Here is an 18,604-nt window from a genome sequence, read left to right on the forward strand (position 1 = left end):
CCTTTCCTGGTATTAGAACCCAGACTCGGCGAGGCACATGGCCGCTTAGAAAGGACTACATTTCCCAGCGTTCCTTGCCGCAGGAGCAGGGCCATGTGATTATATTCTGACCAATGGGATGAGGATGGATCCTGGTTTACGCCCTCCAAGAAAAGGCGTGCACTTCCCGCTTCCGTTTCCCTTTTGCAGAAGCGGGAGCCACGTGTTTTATAATAAATAGTTGGGCAGAAGGTGTCCCAGAAGACAATGGCGCTGCGGAAGCAGTCAATAAATATTATTATAATTAAAAGACCGTAGCAATACCCCCACCACCAAGACCCCTCACCCAAAAATAGAGATTGGAATTGGAAACACGGTATCCAGTTCTGACCACCCTGAAAGCCAGGTCATTATCGCGCTTCTTTTGTCCTAAATGAAGGGCTCCCAGGCAATGTCCTGAAAGCGGCAGATGACCTCATCTTCCACTGTCCACAGGGCGCAGGGCAGACCGGAATGGTCTATGGGGTCCTGCCCAAAGCTGATGCCTGGGTCCAGGTGTGTTCCCCAGGTGGTCAGGTCAAAGGACACACAGTCATTCTGCCTCCTGTGTTTTGTCCTCGGGCGCCTGGGACCCTCTCTGGTTCCACATGTGATTGTTCAGCCCCAGCTGTACCATCTGTGCATGGTGGATAATGAGGGGTTGCAGTCCTGGGCTCTGAGGGGGTGCAGGTGAGGCCGTAGGGAAGGCTGGTGGCTGTGAGAAGGGCAGTGACGGTGGGAAGGTTGCTGGCTGTGGGGAGGGCGGTGGTGGGGTGCCAGCCTGCCACGCGTGCAGGGGCGGCGGCTGCGGGCACCCCTGCCAAGTGGGAAAGGATGGAGGGGCTCCCAGGGGCCCCTGGCCCCCAAAGGGCATTCGAGCCCCAAAGGGTGCCCCAGTCCCAAATGGCATGTGGCTCCCAAAAGCCACCTGGAGCTGCTCCATCTGTGCCTGATAGGACAGGTAGCTCTGGAGGTAGGCCGAGTAGGCCGCGTTCAGGGCCGCTGCTTGCATCCGCTCACTGTCCAGGTGTTGGCTCTGTTCCCGCAGGGCTCGGGCGTCCTGTTCCTTCCTCCACATGGCCTTTCGGGCCTGAAGCCTGTGGGGCCTGAAGGTGTTGGCCACCTTCCTAGCGAAGATCTGGGAGTGTTCGTCCAGCCGCACCAGCCCGGAGAGCAGGCTGGCCGTGTCCGAGCTGAGCTGGGCCGGGGAGCTCTCCAGGGGTAGGAAGGGGATGACACAGTCTGGCGACCCCTGTCGCGTGAGGTTGCTCATCATGGCTTGGTTCACCTGGTGCAGGCTCAGGTGACAGTCGAAGTTGGAGGTGAGAAGTAGGATGATGAAAGCTGAGTGGTCTATCGCATCCTGCAGGCAACTCAGCTCCCCACGCCCGGGCACCTGGAAATCCTCGCAGAAGGTGGCCCCGTCGGGCACACCAAGGGCCTCCAGCTTCTCCCGGACCCGCAGGGCGATGTGCTCGTCCGCCCTGGCATGGAGGATCACAAAGTTATAGAATTTCTGTTCCGATGACGATTCCAGGGAGGAAGGGAACAGGGAGGAGGGGGTCAGGTGAGCTGAACAAGGGGCTGATGAAGGAGGAGGAGGAGGCGGAGGGGATGTTTTTGCGGTGGTGGGAGTAGGTGGGCACGGCTTGGTATCTGGAGAGGTGGTGTCTTCTACAGAAAGTTGGAGTGGCGACTGGTGTTTGACAGGGCAGGGGTTTTTGACGGGCTCCACAATGGGCGACGGGAGAGACTGGGCGCCTGCAGACTCCTCAGTGCACTCCACCGGGTAGTGGGTGCTGGTTTCTGGAGCTGTGGGGGTTTCAGGGAGGCCAGTTGAGGTTGTATCTGAGGCCACTTTGGGAAGCGCAGGGGGTGGGCTGCTTGGCAGCTCTTGGGGGCTGGCAGTCTCCCCCGATGGCGGCCAGCTCATCTCCTCAGGCTCCTGGCAGCCACCGGGGACAGGCTCCAGCACCAGGTTGGCCTGAGGGTCGTCACAGAGCTTGCTGGGCCTGTGTGGGCTGCGGTGCGGGCTGAGGAAGGGCATGGTGGGGGACTGGCTGATTTCCAAGTTGCTGGCCAGGGAGGCGGGGCTGTCGGTGGATCGCAGGGAGCGCCCTTGGCTCCAGCCGGCAACACCGTCGATGGGACGCGGGAGGCTCCGGGTCCCAGAGGGCGAAGCCGAGGATGGTGGGAGGCAGTCCAGATTGGACTGGAGCGTCCGGATGCTCCCTGGATCCCCAACAACGTCCCACCCACACCGGTTTCGGGCCTCATCCTGAAGTTCCCCCAGCCGGTGGTCGTCCCTGGAGCTGAGGGTATGGAGGGCTTCCTGGTAGGCCACGTCCCGCAGCGAGGCCGGGCACAGCTTCTCCTCAGCCAGCAGGTGGTACAAGCGGGCTACGGTCCAGGACACATCTGGGGGCTCCTCTGGGTCCTCGGTGCTGTCCACACCAGCCCACTGGCGGGCCACCAGCCGGGCCACTGCATCGGCCTTCAGTGCCTCTAGAGAGATCCTGGCCTCAGTTTCCTGGCCCAGCTTCAGGAGGACCATGGCATGCAGGAGGTCCTGCCCTTGGCAGCCTGGGCGTGGGGTCTTCAGTTTGTGTTTCAGATACAAGAGCTTGTCCTGGCCTGCTGTGCCTAGAATGTCGAAGGCACTAGGAAGTGACGGGCCCGTGCAGGCCATGGGCACAGGTGGGTGCAGCCTCGGGCAGCAGAAGCTGGGGGTAATGAAGGCATGTTCCACACTGCCCGCCTTCTGCACGCCCGGCGTCCCCTACGCATTCACTGTTCCAGGTTCCGCGGGAGCTGCCCGAGCAGATCTGTAGGAAACAGGAGAGGCAAACATGGTTACCCCCAAGAAAGGTCAGCACGGGAAGGCAGCCCACACACCCCCGCCTGCTTTCCCATCCTGCCACCCAGACCTAACCAGGTGACCTTCGGCAACTTCCATTTCCTTCTCTGCAAAATGCTATGAGGCCAGCACGATGGCTCACATCTGTGATCTCAGCACTTTGGGAGGCTGAGGCAGGAGGATCACTTAAGCCCAGGACTTCCAAACCAGCCTGGGCAACATAGCCAGACTCTTGTCTCTACTAAAAATTTAAATATTAGCTGGGCCGGGCGCGGTGGCTCACACCTGAAATCCCAGCACATTCGGAGGCCAAGGCTGGGGGATCACCTGAGGTCAGGAGTTCGAGACCAGCCTGAAACCGCGTTTCTACTAAAACTACAAAGAGTTAGCCAGGCATGGTGGTGCACAACTGTAATCCCAGCTACTTGGGAAACTGAGGCTGGAGAATCACTGGAACTCAGGAGGTGGAGGCTGCAGTGAGCCAAGATCACACCACTGCACTCCAGCCTGGGCAGCAGAGTGAAACTCCGGATCAAAAAACAAAAAAAGTAGCTAGGCGTAGGTGGCATGTGCCTGTTGTCCCAGCTACTCCGGAGGCTGGAACGGGAAGATTGCTTAAGCCCAGGAGGTTGAGGCTGCAGTGAGCTAAGATGGAGCCACTGCACTCCAGCCTGGGCAACAGAGCAAGACCCAGTCTCAAAAAAAAAAAAAAAAAGTTATCCTCTGATACTTACCTGGTGTTACCTGGGAGGTAAACACTATTACACTATTTTCCCCATTTACAGATGAAGAAAGTGAGACACACAGAGGTGATGTCACTTGCCCAAAGTCACACTATCAGCGGATGGCAGAGGATGGATTTGAACCCCAGGCAGTCTGGCTGTGGAGGCTGTGTGCCTAATGGCATACACTTATAGACTTGTTTTGGGCAATTGAGTTGCATTAACACACAGAAACTTTTTTTTTTTTTTTTTTTTTTTTTTTTTGAGACGGAGTCTCGCTCTGTCGCCCAGGCTGGAGTGCAGTGGCCAGATCTCAGCTCACTGCAAGCTCTGCCTCCCGGGTTCCCGCCATTCTCCTGCCTCAGCCTCCCGAGTAGCTGGGACTACAGGCGCCGCCACCTCACCCGGCTAATTTTTTGTGTTTTTAGTAGAGACAGGGTTTCGCCGTGTTAGCCAGGATGGTCTCGATCTCCTGACCTTGTGATCCGCCCGTCTCGGCCTCCCAAAGTGCTGGGATTACAGGCTTGAGCCACCGCGCCCGGCCCACACAGAAACTTCTTAGCTTGATGACTGAAAGCCAGTAGGTGCTCAATACATGCTTGCTAAATAAAGTGGTCAGCCTCGGCTGGGCACGGCAGCTCACACCTGTAATCCCAGCACTTTGGGAGCCCAAGGCGGGCGGCTCACCTGAGGTCAGGAGTTCAAGACCAGCCTGGCCAACATGGTGAAACCCCGTCTCTACTAAAAATACAAAAAATTAGCTGGGTGTGGTGGTCCGCGCCTGTAATCCCAGCTACTCAGGAGGCTGAGGTAGTATAATCGCTTGAATCTGGGAGGCAGCGGTTGCAGTGAGCCAAGATCACATCACTGCACTCTAGCCTGGGCGACAAGAGCGAAACCCTGTCTAAATAAATAAATAAATAAATAAAGTAGTCAGCCTTCTAGATGGTCTTCAAGGACCCAACATCCTGGTATTTGCAGGCTTGAGTAGTCTTTCCAACACTGTCCCAGGGTTGGACTATGAGATTAACAGAATATGGCAAGGGAGCCGGTCGCCACATCTGCTCATTTTTCAAGAGAAGCCAGAGATCTAGATTTTTAGAAATATGCTCACTTTTCTCGGGATGACAATCAATTCCAATACTTTTAAGAAATCTTGTGAGTTGGGTCGGGCGCGGTGGCTCAAGCCTGTAATCCCAGCACTTTGGGAGGCCGAGATGGGCAGATCACGAGGTCAGGAGATCGAGACCATCCTGGCTAACACGGTGAAACCCCGTCTCTACTAAAAATACAAGAAAATTAGCCGGGCGAGGTGGCGGGCGCCTGTAGTCCCAGCTACTCGGGAGGCTGAGGCAGGAGAATGGCGTGAACCCGGGAGGCGGAGCTTGCAGTGAACCGAGATCGCGCCACTGCACTGCAGCCTGGGGCACAGAGCAAGACTCCGTCTCAAAAAAAAAAAAAAAAAAAGAAATCTTGTGAGTTGAAAAAAAAGTTTGGGCCAGGCGCAGTGGCTCACGCCTGTAATCCCGGCACTTGGGGAGGCTGAGGCGAGCAAATCATGAGGTCAGGATGTCGAGACCAGCCTGGCCAACATAGTGAAACCCCGTCTCTACTGAAAATACAAAAAATTAGTCGAGCATGGTGGCAGGCGCCTGCAATCCCAGCTACTCGGGAGGCTGAGGCAGGAAAATCACTTGAACCCGGGAGGTGGAGGTTGCAGTGAGCCAAGACTGCACCACTGCACTCCAGCCTGGGCAACAGAGTGAGACTCCATCTAAAAAAAAAAAAAAAAAAAAAAGTTTGGAGCCAGGCCTGGTGGTGTGTGCCTGTGGTCCCAGCTACTCGGGAGGTTAAGGCAGGAGGACTGCTTGAGCTGAGGAAGTGGAGGCTGCACGGAAAGATACATACATAGCATTCATTCATTCATTTAAGAAGTAATTTTTTGGCTGGGCACTGTGGCTCATGCATGTAATCCCAGCACTTTGGGAGGCTGAGGCGGGTGGATCACAAGGTCAGGAGTTCAAGACCAGCCTGGCCAACATGGTGAAACCCTGTCTCTACTGGAAAAAAAAAAAAAAAAAATTTAGCCTGGCATGGTGGCATGTTCCTCTAATCCCAGCTACTCGGGAAGCTGAGGCAGGAGAATTGCTTGAACCCAGGAGGCGGAGGTTGCAGTGAGCCAAGATTGCACCACAGCACTCCAGCCTAGGCAAAAGAGCAAGATTCCATAAAACAACAAACAAACAAAAAAAGTACTTTTTAGCCGGGTGCGGTGGCTTACGCTGGTAATCCTAACACTTTGGGAAGCCAAGGTGGACAGATCACTCGAGGTCATGAGTTCGAGACCAGCCTGGTCAACACGGTGAAATCCCCATCTCTACTAAAAAAAAAAAAAAAATTGCCAGACATAGTGGTGGGCGCCTGTACTCCCAACTACTTGGGAGGCTGAGGCAGGAGAATCACTTGAACCCAGGGGGCGGAGGTTGCAGTGAGCTGAGATCACACCACTGCATTCCAGCCTGGATGACAAAGCGAAACTCCATCTCAAAAAAAAAAAAAAAAAAAAAAGGTAATTTTTTCAGCATTTGCCATGTATTGGGTACCAGTGAATATACCAGTACGCAAACAAGGAAAAACAGTAATAGACTCTTCCCTGGTGCAACTGACTGTCTAATGGTATGTTAGTTATATGTAATATATAAGTATCACATATATTACATACGACAATATAATGGGCATGTGTAGATACACACAAACACTTACATGCAACCACTTATTTGAGGACTTACTACATGCTATATTGTGCACAACTCCGTTCTTTAAACTGGGCACAGTTCTGCTTTAGGACCTTTGCACTGGCTGTTCCCTCTACCTATATCACTGTTACCTGCCAGGTATCCCTGTGGCTTACTCCCTTACCCTTCTTCATGTTTTTGGTTATGACCTGATCCCAGTGTGCACATCTCCCTTTGACAGGGGCCACTAAATATGGTCCACCAATTTTTTTTTTTTTTTCCGTTTTTGAGATGGCGTCTTGCTCTTGTTGCCCAGGCTGGAGTGCAATGGCACGATCTCAGCTCACTGCAACCTCCGCCTCCTGGGTTCAAGCAATTCTTCTGCCTCATCCTCCCAAGGGATTACAGGCATGCACCGCCATGCCTGGTTAATTTTTTATTTTTAGTAGAGACAGGGTTTTTCTGTGTTGGCCAGGCTGGTCTTGAACTCCCGACCTCAGGTGATCCACCTGCCTTGGCCTCCCAAAGTGCTGGGATTACAGGCGTGAGCCACCATGTCCAGCCAATTGTTTTTTTGTTTTGTTTTGAGACGGAGTCTCGCTCTGTCACCCAGGCTGCAGTGCAGTAGCACGATCTCAGCTCACTGCAACCTCCACCTCCCGGGTTCAAGCGATTCTCCTGCTTCAGCCTCCCGAGTAGCTGGAACCACAGGCGCCCGCCACCACGCCCAGCTAATTTTTGTACTTTTTATTTTTTTATGTTTTTTATTTTTATTTATTTATTTATTTATTTTGAGACGGAGTCTTGCTCTGTAGCCCGGGCTGGAGTGCAGTGGCCGGATCTCAGCTCACTGCAAGCTCCGCCTCCCGGGTTTACGCCATTCTCCTGCCTCAGCCTCCGGAGTAGCTGGGACTACAGGCGCCCGCCACCTCGCCCGGCTAGTTTTTTGTATTTTTAGTAGAGACGGGGTTTCACGGTGTTAGCCAGGATGGTCTCGATCTCCTGACCTCGTGATCCGCCCGTCTCGGCCTCCCAAAGTGCTGGGATTACAGGCTTGAGCCACCGCGCCCGGCCGATTTTTGTACTTTTTATAGAGACAGGGTTTCACCATATTGTCCAGGCTGGTCTCGAACTCCTGACCTTGTGTGATCCACCCACCTCAGCCTCCCAAAGTGCTGGGATTACAGGCGTGAGCCACTATGCCCAGCCAATTGCTTTTATAAATAAAGTTTTATTGAAACACAGACATGTTCACTCATTTACATATCATCGATGGCTGCTTTCTCACTAGGGTGATGGAGTCACTACAACAGAGACCGTGTGGTCTACAAAGTGGTCACTCTCTGACCCTTGACAGAAAAAGTTGGTAGACACCTGGGTTATGAGACAGGCATGTGATTTTTTTATTTTCCGTTCCACAGAGGGGCAAACATGACCGAGATCACACAGCCAGTGACTGATAGAGCAGCCATTTGATGCCAATGTTTGTAACTATAACACCAAGTGCCTTTCAATTAGTAGGGGCATGATTGGCTATTATCGGTTCAATGTCAATCGTGTCTATCCCCAAAATCATACGTTGAAGTGCCAACCTCCAGTAGCTCAGAATGTGACTTTATTTAGAGAAAAGGCCTTTTTTTGGTTTGTACTTGGCTTTGATGTTTTTGTTTGTTTGTTTGTTTTTGATGTTGAAAGTATTTTTATTTGGCTGGGCGCGATGGCTCATGCCTGTAATCCCAGCACTTTGGGAGGTGGAGGTGAGTTGATCACTTGGGATCAAGAGCTTGAGACCAGTCTGGCCAACATGGTGAAATCCCATCTCCACTAAATATACAAAAATTAGCCAGGCATGGCTGGGCGTGGTGGTTCACGCCTGTAATCCCAGCACTTTGGGAGGCCGAGGTGGGCAGATCACCTAAGGTCAGGAGTTCGAGACCAGCCTGGCTAACATGGTGAAAATCCATCTCTACTAAAAATGCAAAAATTAGCCGGGTGTGGTGGCGGGTACCTGTAGTCCCAGCTACTCGGGAGGCTGAGGTAGGAGAATGGCGTGAACCTGGGAGGTGGAGCTTGCAGTGAGCCAAGATTGTGCCACTGCACTCCAGCCTGGGTGACAGAGCGAGACTCCATCTCAAAAAAAAAAAAAAAAAAAAAAAAAAATTAGCCAGGCATGGTGGTGCGTGCCTTTAATCCCAGCTACTTAGGAGGCTGAGGTGGGAGGACTGGTTGAGCCTGGGAGGTTGAGGCTGCAGCAAGCAAGCTAAGATCTCACCACTGCACTCCAGCCTGGGCAACAGAGCCAGACCCTGCATCAAAAAAAGAAAAGGCAGCGGACACTTAGATACAGACATAGAGCTGCACAGAAGGAAGATGATGTGAGGAGACCCAGGGAGAAGGCGGCCGTCTGCAAGCTAAGGAGAGTCCTCAGAAGGAACCAACCCTACGACACCTCGATCTTGGACTTCCAGCCTCCGTAACTGTGAGAGAATCAATTTCTGTTGTTTAAGCCATCCGATCTGGGGCACTTTATTACCGCAGCCATAGCAGCTAATACACTGCAGACACTCGCTGTCTAGACCAGCCTAAACACTCTGTGTTGTCCAGTATGGGAGCCCCCAGCTACCTGTGCCTACTGGGCACCTGAAATGGGGCTGTGATAGTGAAGAGGCTCTGAATTTTAATTTTTTTTGAGATGAAGTCTCGCCCGGCCACATGTTCTCACTTCTAAGTGTGAGTGAATCATTGAGTTCACAAAGACACAAAGAAGGGAACAACAGGGCCGGGCACAGTGGCTCACGCCTGTAATCCCAGCACTTTGGGAGGCCGAGGAAGGTGGATCGCCTGAGGTCAGGAGTTCAAGACTATCCTGGCCAACATGGTAAAATCCCATCTCTACTAAAAATACAAAAATTAGCCAGGTGTGGTGGCGGGTGCCTGTAGTCCTAGCTACTAGGGGAGGCTGAGGTGGGAGAATCACCTGAACCCAAGAAGTAGAGGCTGGAGTGAGCAGAGATCAAACCACTGCACTCCAACCTGGGCGACAGAGCGAGACTCTGTCTCCAAAAAAAAAAAGGGGGGAACAAAAATACCGGAGCCTGCTTAAGGGTGGTGGAGGTGAGGAGGAGGAAGAGGATCTAAAAACTGCCTATTAGGGTCCGGCACGGTAGCTCACGCCTGTAATCCTAGCACTTTGGGAGGCTCAGGTGTGTGGATTGCCTGAGCTCATTCAAGACTAGCCTGGGCAACATGGTAAAACCCCGTATCTACTAAAATACAAAAAAATTAGCTGGGTGTAGCAGTGTGCACCTGTAATCCCAGCTGCTTGGGAGGCTGAGGCGGAAGAATTGCTAGAACCTGGGAGGCGGAGGTTGCAGTGAGCCGAAATGGCACCACTGCACTCCAGCCTGGGTGACACAGTGAGCCTCCGTCTCAAAAAAACAAACAGACAAAAAACTACCTGTCAGGAACGACAATTATTACCTGTGTGATGAAATAATCTGTACACGAAAACCTGTGACATGCCATTCGCCTATATAACAAACCTGGACATGTACCTGTTAATTTTTGTATTTTTGTACACACTGGATCTCCCCATGTTGCCTGGGCTCAAGCGATCCTCCCACCTTGGCCTCCCAAAGTGTTGGGATTACAGGCATGAGCCACCGCAGCCGGCATTTTATCTAATTTTTAATTAATTAAGGCAGGGTGCAGTGGCTCATGCCTGTAATCCCAGCACTTTAGGGGGCAGAGGTAGGAGGATCTCTTGAGCCCAAGAGTTCAAGACCAGCCTGGGCAACAGTGAGACTCATCTCTACCAAAAAAAATAGGCCGGGCGCGGTGGCTCACGCCTGTAATCCCAGCACTTTGGGAGGCTGAGGCAGGTGGATCACCTGAGGGCAGAAGTTCGAGACCAGCCTAGCCAACACAGTGAAACTCTGTCTCTACTAAAAATAAAAAAAATTAGCAGGGCGTGGTGGTGGGTGCTGGTAATCCTAGCTACTTGGGAGTCTGAGACAGGAGAATCACTTGAACCGGGGAGGCAGGGGTTGCAGTGAGCCAAGATTACACCATTGCACTCCAGCCTTGGCAACAAGAGCAAAACTCCGTCTCAAAACAAACAAGCAAATAAATAAAATAAAAATAAAAATAATTAGCTGGGTGGGGTGGTACATGCCTGCATCCCAGCTACTTGGGAGGCAGAGGTCAGAGGATCGCCTGAGCCCAGGAGATCAACGCTGCAGTGAGCGGAGATCGAGGCTGCAGTGAGCAGAGATCGCGCCACTGCACTCCAGCCTAGGCAACAGAGTCTCAAAAACAGCAAAACAAAAAAGGTATGGAAGATGCCTCATTCATAATATTTTATAATGAAACATGTTGGGTATATTGAATTAAATAGAATTTATTATTAAATGCGTTTACATATTGGATTAATAAAATGTATTATTAGGATTAATTTTTGTTTTTATTATTTTTTCTTTTTTCGAGGTGGAGTCTTGCTTCATTGCCCAGGCTGGAGTGCAGCGGGGCGATCTCGACTCACTGCAACCTCTGCCTCCTGGGTTCAAGCGATTCTCTTTCCTCAGCCTTCTGGGCAGCTGGGATTACAGGCATCCGCCATTATACCTGGCTAATTTTTTTTTTTTTTTTTTTTGAGACAGAGTCCCACTTTGTTGCCAGGCTGGAGTGCAGTGATGCGATCTAGGCTCACTGCAGCCTCCGCATCCCGGGCTCAAGTGATTCTTGTGCCTCAACATCCTGAGTAGCTCAGATTACAGGAGCCTGCCACCACGCCCAGCTAATCTTTTTTTTTTTTTTTTTTTTTTTCTTTTTTGAGACCAAGTCTCCCTCTGTTGCCAGCCTGGAGTGCAATGGTGCGATCTTGGCTCACTGCAACCTCCACCTCCTGGGTTCAAGCAATTCTCCTGCCTCAGCCTCCCAAGTAGCTGGGACTACAGGTGCGCGCCACCATGCCCAGCTAATTTTTGTATTTTTAGTAGGGACGGGGTTTCACCATGTTGGCCAGGATGGTCTTGATCTCTTGACCTCATGATCCGCCTGCCTTGGCCTCCAAAATTCTGGGATTACAGGCGTGAGCCATCGTGCCCGGCCTTATTTTTGTATTTTTAGTAGAGACGGGGTTTCACCATGTTGGCCAGGCTGGTCTGAAACTCCTGACCTCAAATAATCCACCCACCTTGGCCTCCCAAACTTCTGGGATTTCAGATGTTAGCCACCGCACCCAACCTCAGTAAAATATATGTATATATATATTTTTTTAGGCTGGGCTCGGTGGCTCACGCCTGTAATCCCAACACTTTGGGAGTCTGAGGTGGGCAGATCACAAGGTCAGGAGATCGAGACCATCCTGGCTAACACGGTGAAACCCCGTCTCTACTAAAAATACAAAAAATTAGCCAGGCGTGGCAGTGGGAGCCTGTAGTCCCAGCTACTCCAGAGGCTGAGGCAGAAGAATCACTTGAACCCAGGAGGTGAGAGGTTGCAGTGAGCCGAGATCATGCCACTGCACTCCAGCCTGGGCGACAGAGTGAGACTGTGTCTCAAAAAGTAAATAAATATGTGTGTGTGTGTGTGTGTGTGTGTGTGTATTTAACTTCAGAGACCTCTGGACAACCCCACTGGCAAAGCAATGTGAGATTCAAATTACTTTGAATTCATTGCCAACATTGAACAGAGACTTTGTATACAACTCCGGCATTCCAGATTCTCTCGGAAAATCAAAGATCCGGCCACACTGGGCCCACGTTCCCACGGGGCAACAATCCGCAGTGAGAGAATTTCAAGTCCTTCCATCTGAGGGCTAAGGCCTGCCCTGTTGACCCCACACCCATCTGAAATGCGTCAGTCCCAGGGCAAGCGAGAGCAACAGGTAGAAGCTTGCCCTTGGGATTCAAGTCACACCCAGGCTGTGACCCTGGGGCAGGCCATGGGTACTTAAAATGTCTCAGTCTCCACGTGTGTGAAATGGGCACCAGCTAAGGTAGCTGTGAGGGTGAATGCGTTCATTTGTACAGGACTCTTTTTTTTTGAGACAGAGTGTTGCTCTGTCACCTAGGGCAGAGTGCATTAGTGCAACCTCAGCTCACTGCCACCTCCACCTGCAGGGTTCAAGCAAGTCTCTTGCCTCAGCGTCCCAAGTAGCTTGGATTACAGGTGAGTGCCGCCATGCACGGCTAATTTTTGTAATTGTATTTATTTATTTATTGAGACGGAGTCTTGCTCTGTCACCCAGGCTGGAGTGCAGTGGCTCGATCTCAGCTCACTGCAACCTCCACCTCTCAGGTTCAAGTGATTCTCCTGCCTCAGCCTCCCAAGTAGCTGGGACTACAGGTGTGGGCTACCACGCCCAGCTAATTTTTTTTTTTTTTTGAGATGCAGTTTCACTCTTGATGCGCAGGCTGGAGTACAATGGCACGATCTTAGCTCACTGCAACCTCCACCTCTCAGGTTCAAGTGATTCTCCTGCCTCAGCTTCCTGACTAGCTGTGACTACAATTGTGGGCCACCATGCCCAGCTAATTTTTTTTTTTTTTTTTGAGGTGGAGTTTCGCTCTTGTTGCCCAGGATGGAGTGCAGTGGCATGATCTCAGCTCACTACAACCTCTACCTCCTGAGTTCAAGCGGTTCTCCTGCCTCAGCCTCCTAAGTAGCTGGGATTACAGGGACCCGCCACCACGCCCAGATATTTTTTTGTATTTTTAGTAGAGACGGGGTTTCATCATGTTGGCCAGGCTGGTCTCCAACTCCTGACCTCAGGTGATCCTCCTGCCTCAGCCTCCCAAAGTGCTGGGATTATAGGTGTGAGCCACCACATCCGGCCCATGTCAGTTACATTTAAATCTCATTCTTTTTTTCTTTTTTTTTTGAGATGGAGTTTCAAGCCACTGCACCTGGACTTTTTTTTGTATTTTTAGTAGAGATGGGGTTTTGCCACGTGGGCCAGGCTGGTCTCAAACTCCTGACCTCAGACAATCTGCTCACCTCAGCCTTCCAAAGTGCTGGGATTACAGGCGTAAGCCACGGCACCCAGCTAATTTTTGTAATTTTAGTAGAGACAGGGTTTCAGGCCATCGACCAGGCTGGTCTCGAACTCCTGACCCCAATCGATCTGCCCGCCTTGGCCTCCCAGAGTGTTCAGATTACAGGCATGAGCCACTGCGCCCAGCCCGTATAGGACTCTTTTTTTTTTTTTTTTTTTTTTTTTGAGACGGAGTCTCGCTCTGTAGCCCAGGCTGGAGTGCAGTGGCCGGATCTCAGCTCACTGCAAGCTCCGCCTCCCGGGTTCACGCCATTCTCCGGCCTCAGCCTCCTGAGTAGCTGGGACTACAGGCGCCCGCCACCTCGCCCGGCTATTTTTTTGTATTTCTTAGTAGAGACGGGGTTTCACCGTGTTAGCCAGGATGGTCTCGATCTCCTGACCTCGTGATCCGCCCGTCTCGGCCTCCCAAAGTGCTGGGATTACAGGCTTGAGCCACCGCGCCCGGCCCCGTATAGGACTCTTAAAGCAGTGCCTGGCACATGTGTGCTCCATGAACATTAGCATGCAAGACTGAAACCTCCTGGCAAGGACTCAGGGGAGTTTTGCAGAAAACACAACAAAGCCAGTCAGACTTAGAATCATCAAGGCAGGACCACCCCCACCTGTATGCCTGGCAAATCTCTAAAATCACGTGGTCTTTCTTCTCCTTCTCTCTGCCCATGGGCCTGAACTCAACCCTATTTCATTGACTGCCCCAGCTTCCCCTGCCTGCCTCCCCTGCCCGCTGCCACCTCCACCTTCTGGAGACCTGGAGAGTTTCATTTCTCACTGTCCATGGCTGGGACAAAGTCCACTCCTCACTCTGAAGAGCAGGCGCCTGGCGGGACAAAAACACCCACAGGGTAGGGGCGTTCTGGCTCTGCCACCTGCCGGCTTGTGCAGTCTGTTTCTCAGCCTCCGTTTCCTCATTTATAACACCCACATGAACTGGTACTTAGGATGAATGGGAGTCTGTTTTGAAACTTTGATGCAAAAATATGGTTAAAAAGTTTACATCAGTGCCCAGGAAGAAGCAAGAGCTTGATATAATAATGTTAGTGTGACAATAAATGTTGACAGACTTTTTCTCTTCCTCTTCCTTTTTCAAAAAAATTTTGATTTTTAATTTCATTTCTTTCTTTCTTTCTTTTTTTTTTTTTTTTTTTTTTTGAGACAGAGTCTCGCTGTGTCACCCAGGCTGGAGTGCAGTGGCACGGTCTCGGCTCACGGCAACCTCCGCCTCTTGGGTTCAAGCAGTTCTCCTGCCTCATCCTCCTGAGTGGCTGGGATTACGGCACACGCCACCACGCCCGGCTAATTTTTGTATTTTTAGTAGAGACGGGGTTTCACCATGTTGGCCAGGCTGGTTCAAACTCCTGACCTCAGGTGATCTGCCTGGGATTACAGGTATGAGCCACTGTGCCCAGCCCCCATTTCATTTTTTTTTTTTAGAGACAGGGTCTCACTCTGTCACCCAGGCTGGAGTGCAGTGGTGGGATCACGGCTCACTGCAGCCTTGAACTCCTGGGCTCAAGCAATCCTCCGACCTCAGCCTCCTGAGTAGCTGGGACTACAGGTGTGTGGCACAACACCTGGCTAATTTTTGTCTTTTTGGTAGAGACAGGGTCTCACCTATGTTACCCAGGCTCCAGGGCTCAAGCAATCCTCCTGCCTCAGCCTCCCAAAGTGTTGGGATTATAGGCATAAACACTGAACCTGGCTAACTTTCTTTTTGAATTTTTTTGTAGAAATGGAGTCTTGCTATGTTGCCCAGGCTTGTCTTGAACCCCTGGGCTCAAGCGATCCTCCCACCTCGTCCTTTTTAAATGTTTTAACTGCATCTGAAACGTGCCCTTCTCTCCCACTCTTCCTCCCACACTGTCATACAGTCTTTCATGCGTTGCGTATGCATTTATTGAGCATCTACTAGGTCCAGGAACTGTTCAAAGTGCCACTGCATATCAAGGCAAGCACATCCGCTCTCACAGAGCTCCTAGTCTGGTTCAGGGAGACCAACAGTAAGTGGGAAAATAACCCAAGATCATTTCAGAGAATGAAAAGTACTGTGAAAGCCATGAGCTGGGGGCTGTGTGGCTCTGAGAGACTGGCTGGGAAGGGGCTACAGGGGACCATGGTGGTCAAGGGAGGCCTTTGGGGACAGGGGGTGACATTGAGCTGAGACCTGAACGAGCTGAGGGAGGAGGCTGGGTGGAGATCAGGGAGGAAAGCTCCCGGAAGGTGAAGCCACCTGCCCAAAGGCCCTGGGGCAGGATTGCGCCTGGCTAGCTGGAGGAACAGTGAGGAAACCCATGTGACTGGATAACCGTTAGGAGGGGGAGAAAGGAAGAAGGTGTGGGGTGGTATAGGGTGTGAGGTTGGGATCCTGGGTCTCAGGGAAGAATTCGGGGTGTCAGGAAGGAATTTGGGATGTTGGGGAGGGATCCTGGGTGTCAGGGAGGAATCTGGGGTATTGGGGAGGGATCCTGGGTATTGGGGAAGAATCCAGGGTGTCAGAGAGGGATCCTTGGTGTCACGGAGGAATTTGGGGTGTCTGGGAGGAATCTGGGGTATTGGGGAAGGATCCTGCACGTCAGGGAGGAATTTTGGGTGTCAGGGAGAAATTCAGGGTGTTGAAATATCGGGTGTCAGGTAGGAAGCTTGGGGCTCAGGAATTTGGGGTGAGGAGGAATATGGGGTTTCAGGTAGGCATCCTGGGTGTTGGGGAGGAATCTGGGGTTTGGGGGAGGGGTCAGGCTGTAGGGGAGGAAACCCGGGTGCTGGGGAGGATCCGGACAGTGGGGGAGGATCTGGGCCACCAGCGAGGAGAGCTGGAGGTTGAGGGGAACGTCAACCTCCCAGCGCGCGGCGCCAGGCCTCCCCGGGGCCCTAAGAGGGAGGCCAGGTGGCCTGGAGTCCTGGCGAGCGGCGCGGGCGCAGGGCCACCCTCCACACCCCCGACACTTTCTCCACCTCTGGCCAGTCCTCGCCGCTTCCCCACCTACCAGGGATCCGGGGCTGCCGGCTGCGCCACTGGGTCCTAGGGTCCTGGGGTCCTGGGGTCGTGGGGTTCTGGGGGCCGGGACTTCTGCGGAGGTTCCCGCAGACCTCAGCGCGCTGAGGGCGCTGGCTCCACCCCGCGGCTCCCGCCCTTGGAAGGAAACGCACCGCCCCTTCCGCGTCCTGGGTGGGTGTGGGACGTGAGGTCACGGTTTCGGAGTCCTGCCCCGCAGCACCGGGAAAGTCCCCGGGGCGCCCCGCACCTGTGCCCTCTCTTCCCAGCCCTTGCGGTCACGTTCAGCAAGTGTGAGCACCTACTGTGTGCAGGGGGCCAGAAGAACTCGCATCTGCCCTGGGGAGCCCACAGTCATCTGGGCTGGGGGCCCAGATGAGAAAGTAATCACAATTGGAAAGTAGGATCATCTCCGTTAGTGATAGGTGCTTTCCAGGAAAGAAATGCAGCAGCTGTTTTTTTTTTTATTTATTTTATTTTATTTTATTTTATTTTTTATTTTATTTTTTATTTTATTTTATTTTACTTTATTTTATTTTATTTTATTTTACTTTACTTTATTTTACTTTACTTTACTTTATTTTACATTTTATTTTATTTTATTTTATTTATTTTATTTTATTTTATTTTTCCCCGAGACGGAGTTTCGCTTTTGTTGCCCAGGCTGGAGTGCAGTGGTGCGATCTCAGCTCACTGCAACCTCTGCCTTCCCGGGTTCAGGCGATTCTCCTGCCTCAGCTTCCCGAGTAGCTGGGACTACAGGTGACATGTGCCACCACGCCTGGCTAATTTTGTATTTTTAGTAGAGACGGGGTTTCTCCATGTTGGTCAGGGTGGTCTCGAACTCCTGACCTCAAGTGATCCACTCACCTCGGTCTCCCAAAATGCTGGGATTACAGGTGTGAGCTTCCATGCCCGGGTCCCCCCAACTTTTTTTATTTTTTTTTTGAGATGGAGTCTTACTCTGTGGCTCAGGCTGGAGTGCAGTGGTGCGACCTCAGCTCACTGCAAACTCCATCTCCTGGGTTCAAGCAATTTTCTTGCCTAAGCCTCCTGAGTAGCTGGGATTACAGGCACGTGCTGCCACATCCGGCTCATTTTTGTATTTTTAGTTGAGACGGGGTTTTACCATGTTGGCCAGGCTGGTCTCGAACTCTTGACCTCAGATGATGGGCCCACATCAGCCTCCCAAAGTGCTGGGATTACAGGCGTGAGCCACCACGCCCGGCCTAATTTTATTATAATAATTATTCTTATTATTATAGGGGTCTCCCTATCTTGCCCAGGCTGCTCTTAAACTTCCAGGCTCAAGCAATCCTCCCATCTCAGCCTCTCAAAGTGCTGGGATTACAGGTGTGAGCCACCGCACCCGGCCTATAACATTATTTTTATCACCACGATAAATAAGATCTAATAATCACAGTGATTTTGCATTGGTGACAAGTGTCAGTTGTGTTTCTGGTTGCAATGCAATCTGAAAGTATCTGTGGCTTTTATTAGGGACAAAGGGACAAAGTCCCAGGTCCTGCGGCTGTCTTCATTAATAATTGAGGAAATGGTAATTATCAGTTAGAGTCAGTGAAAATAAAGATGTGGGCCGGGCGCGGTGGCTCAAGCCTGTAATCCCAGCACTTTGGGAGGCCGAGACAGGCGGATCATGAGGTCAGGAGATTGAGACCATCCTGGCTAGCACGGTGAAACCCCGTCTCTACTAAAAATACAAAAAAAAAAAAAAACTAGCCGGGCGAGGTGGCGGGCACCTGTAGTCCCAGCTACTCGGGAGGCTGAGGCAGGAGAATGGTGTAAACCTGGGAGGTGGAGCTTGCAGTGAGCTGAGATCCGGCCACTGCACTCCAGCCTGGGTGACAGAGCGAGACTCCGTCTCAAAAAATAAATAAATAAATAAATATGTGAATTTTTTTTCCCCATCAGAGTTCACAGACACCCTGAATACCCCCAAGAGACTCAGGGACCCCAGGCTGAAGTTTACCTAAAAGTTCTTGTGGGGAGATAGCAATGGAAGTTATGTTGATGTCAAATCTCCCACAGTTCCCCTTATTGAGTACCTCTCTCCAGTGAGGGAGAAATTTTATTGAGCACTGACTGTGTTCCAGGCATGTCTAGGCTCTGGGAATACAGTAGCGGGGAAGACAGAAATGGTCTTACCCTTCAGGGTCTCCAGGGCTGGTAGGGGAGAGAATGTTAAGCACATCCTCCTGGCCTCTC

General features: G+C 51.8%; 1 protein-coding gene across 1 annotated transcript; it reads right to left on the minus strand.

The window, feature by feature from the left end:
- Positions 1–259: 259 nt before the first annotated feature.
- Positions 260–16,507, minus strand: LOC105485089 (TIR domain containing adaptor molecule 1). The gene is made up of 2 exons (XM_011747293.2): positions 16,371–16,507; positions 260–2,843 (listed from the first exon to the last, which is right to left on the minus strand). The coding sequence occupies exon 2, from the start codon at positions 2,705–2,707 to the stop codon at positions 572–574; it is 2,136 nt and encodes a 711-aa protein (XP_011745595.2). The 5' UTR covers positions 2,708–2,843; positions 16,371–16,507; the 3' UTR covers positions 260–571.
- Between the last annotated feature and the right edge of the window lie 2,097 nt (positions 16,508–18,604).

This window comes from Macaca nemestrina, chromosome 20 (assembly GCF_043159975.1).
Source record: "Macaca nemestrina isolate mMacNem1 chromosome 20, mMacNem.hap1, whole genome shotgun sequence".
NCBI lineage: Eukaryota > Metazoa > Chordata > Mammalia > Primates > Cercopithecidae > Macaca > Macaca nemestrina.

Bases quoted from the DNA above. Each gene is read 5' to 3' on its own strand.
- LOC105485089 (XM_011747293.2), bottom strand. From the start codon at position 2,707: ATGGCCTGCACGGGCCCGTCACTTCCTAGTGCCTTCGACATTCTAGGC.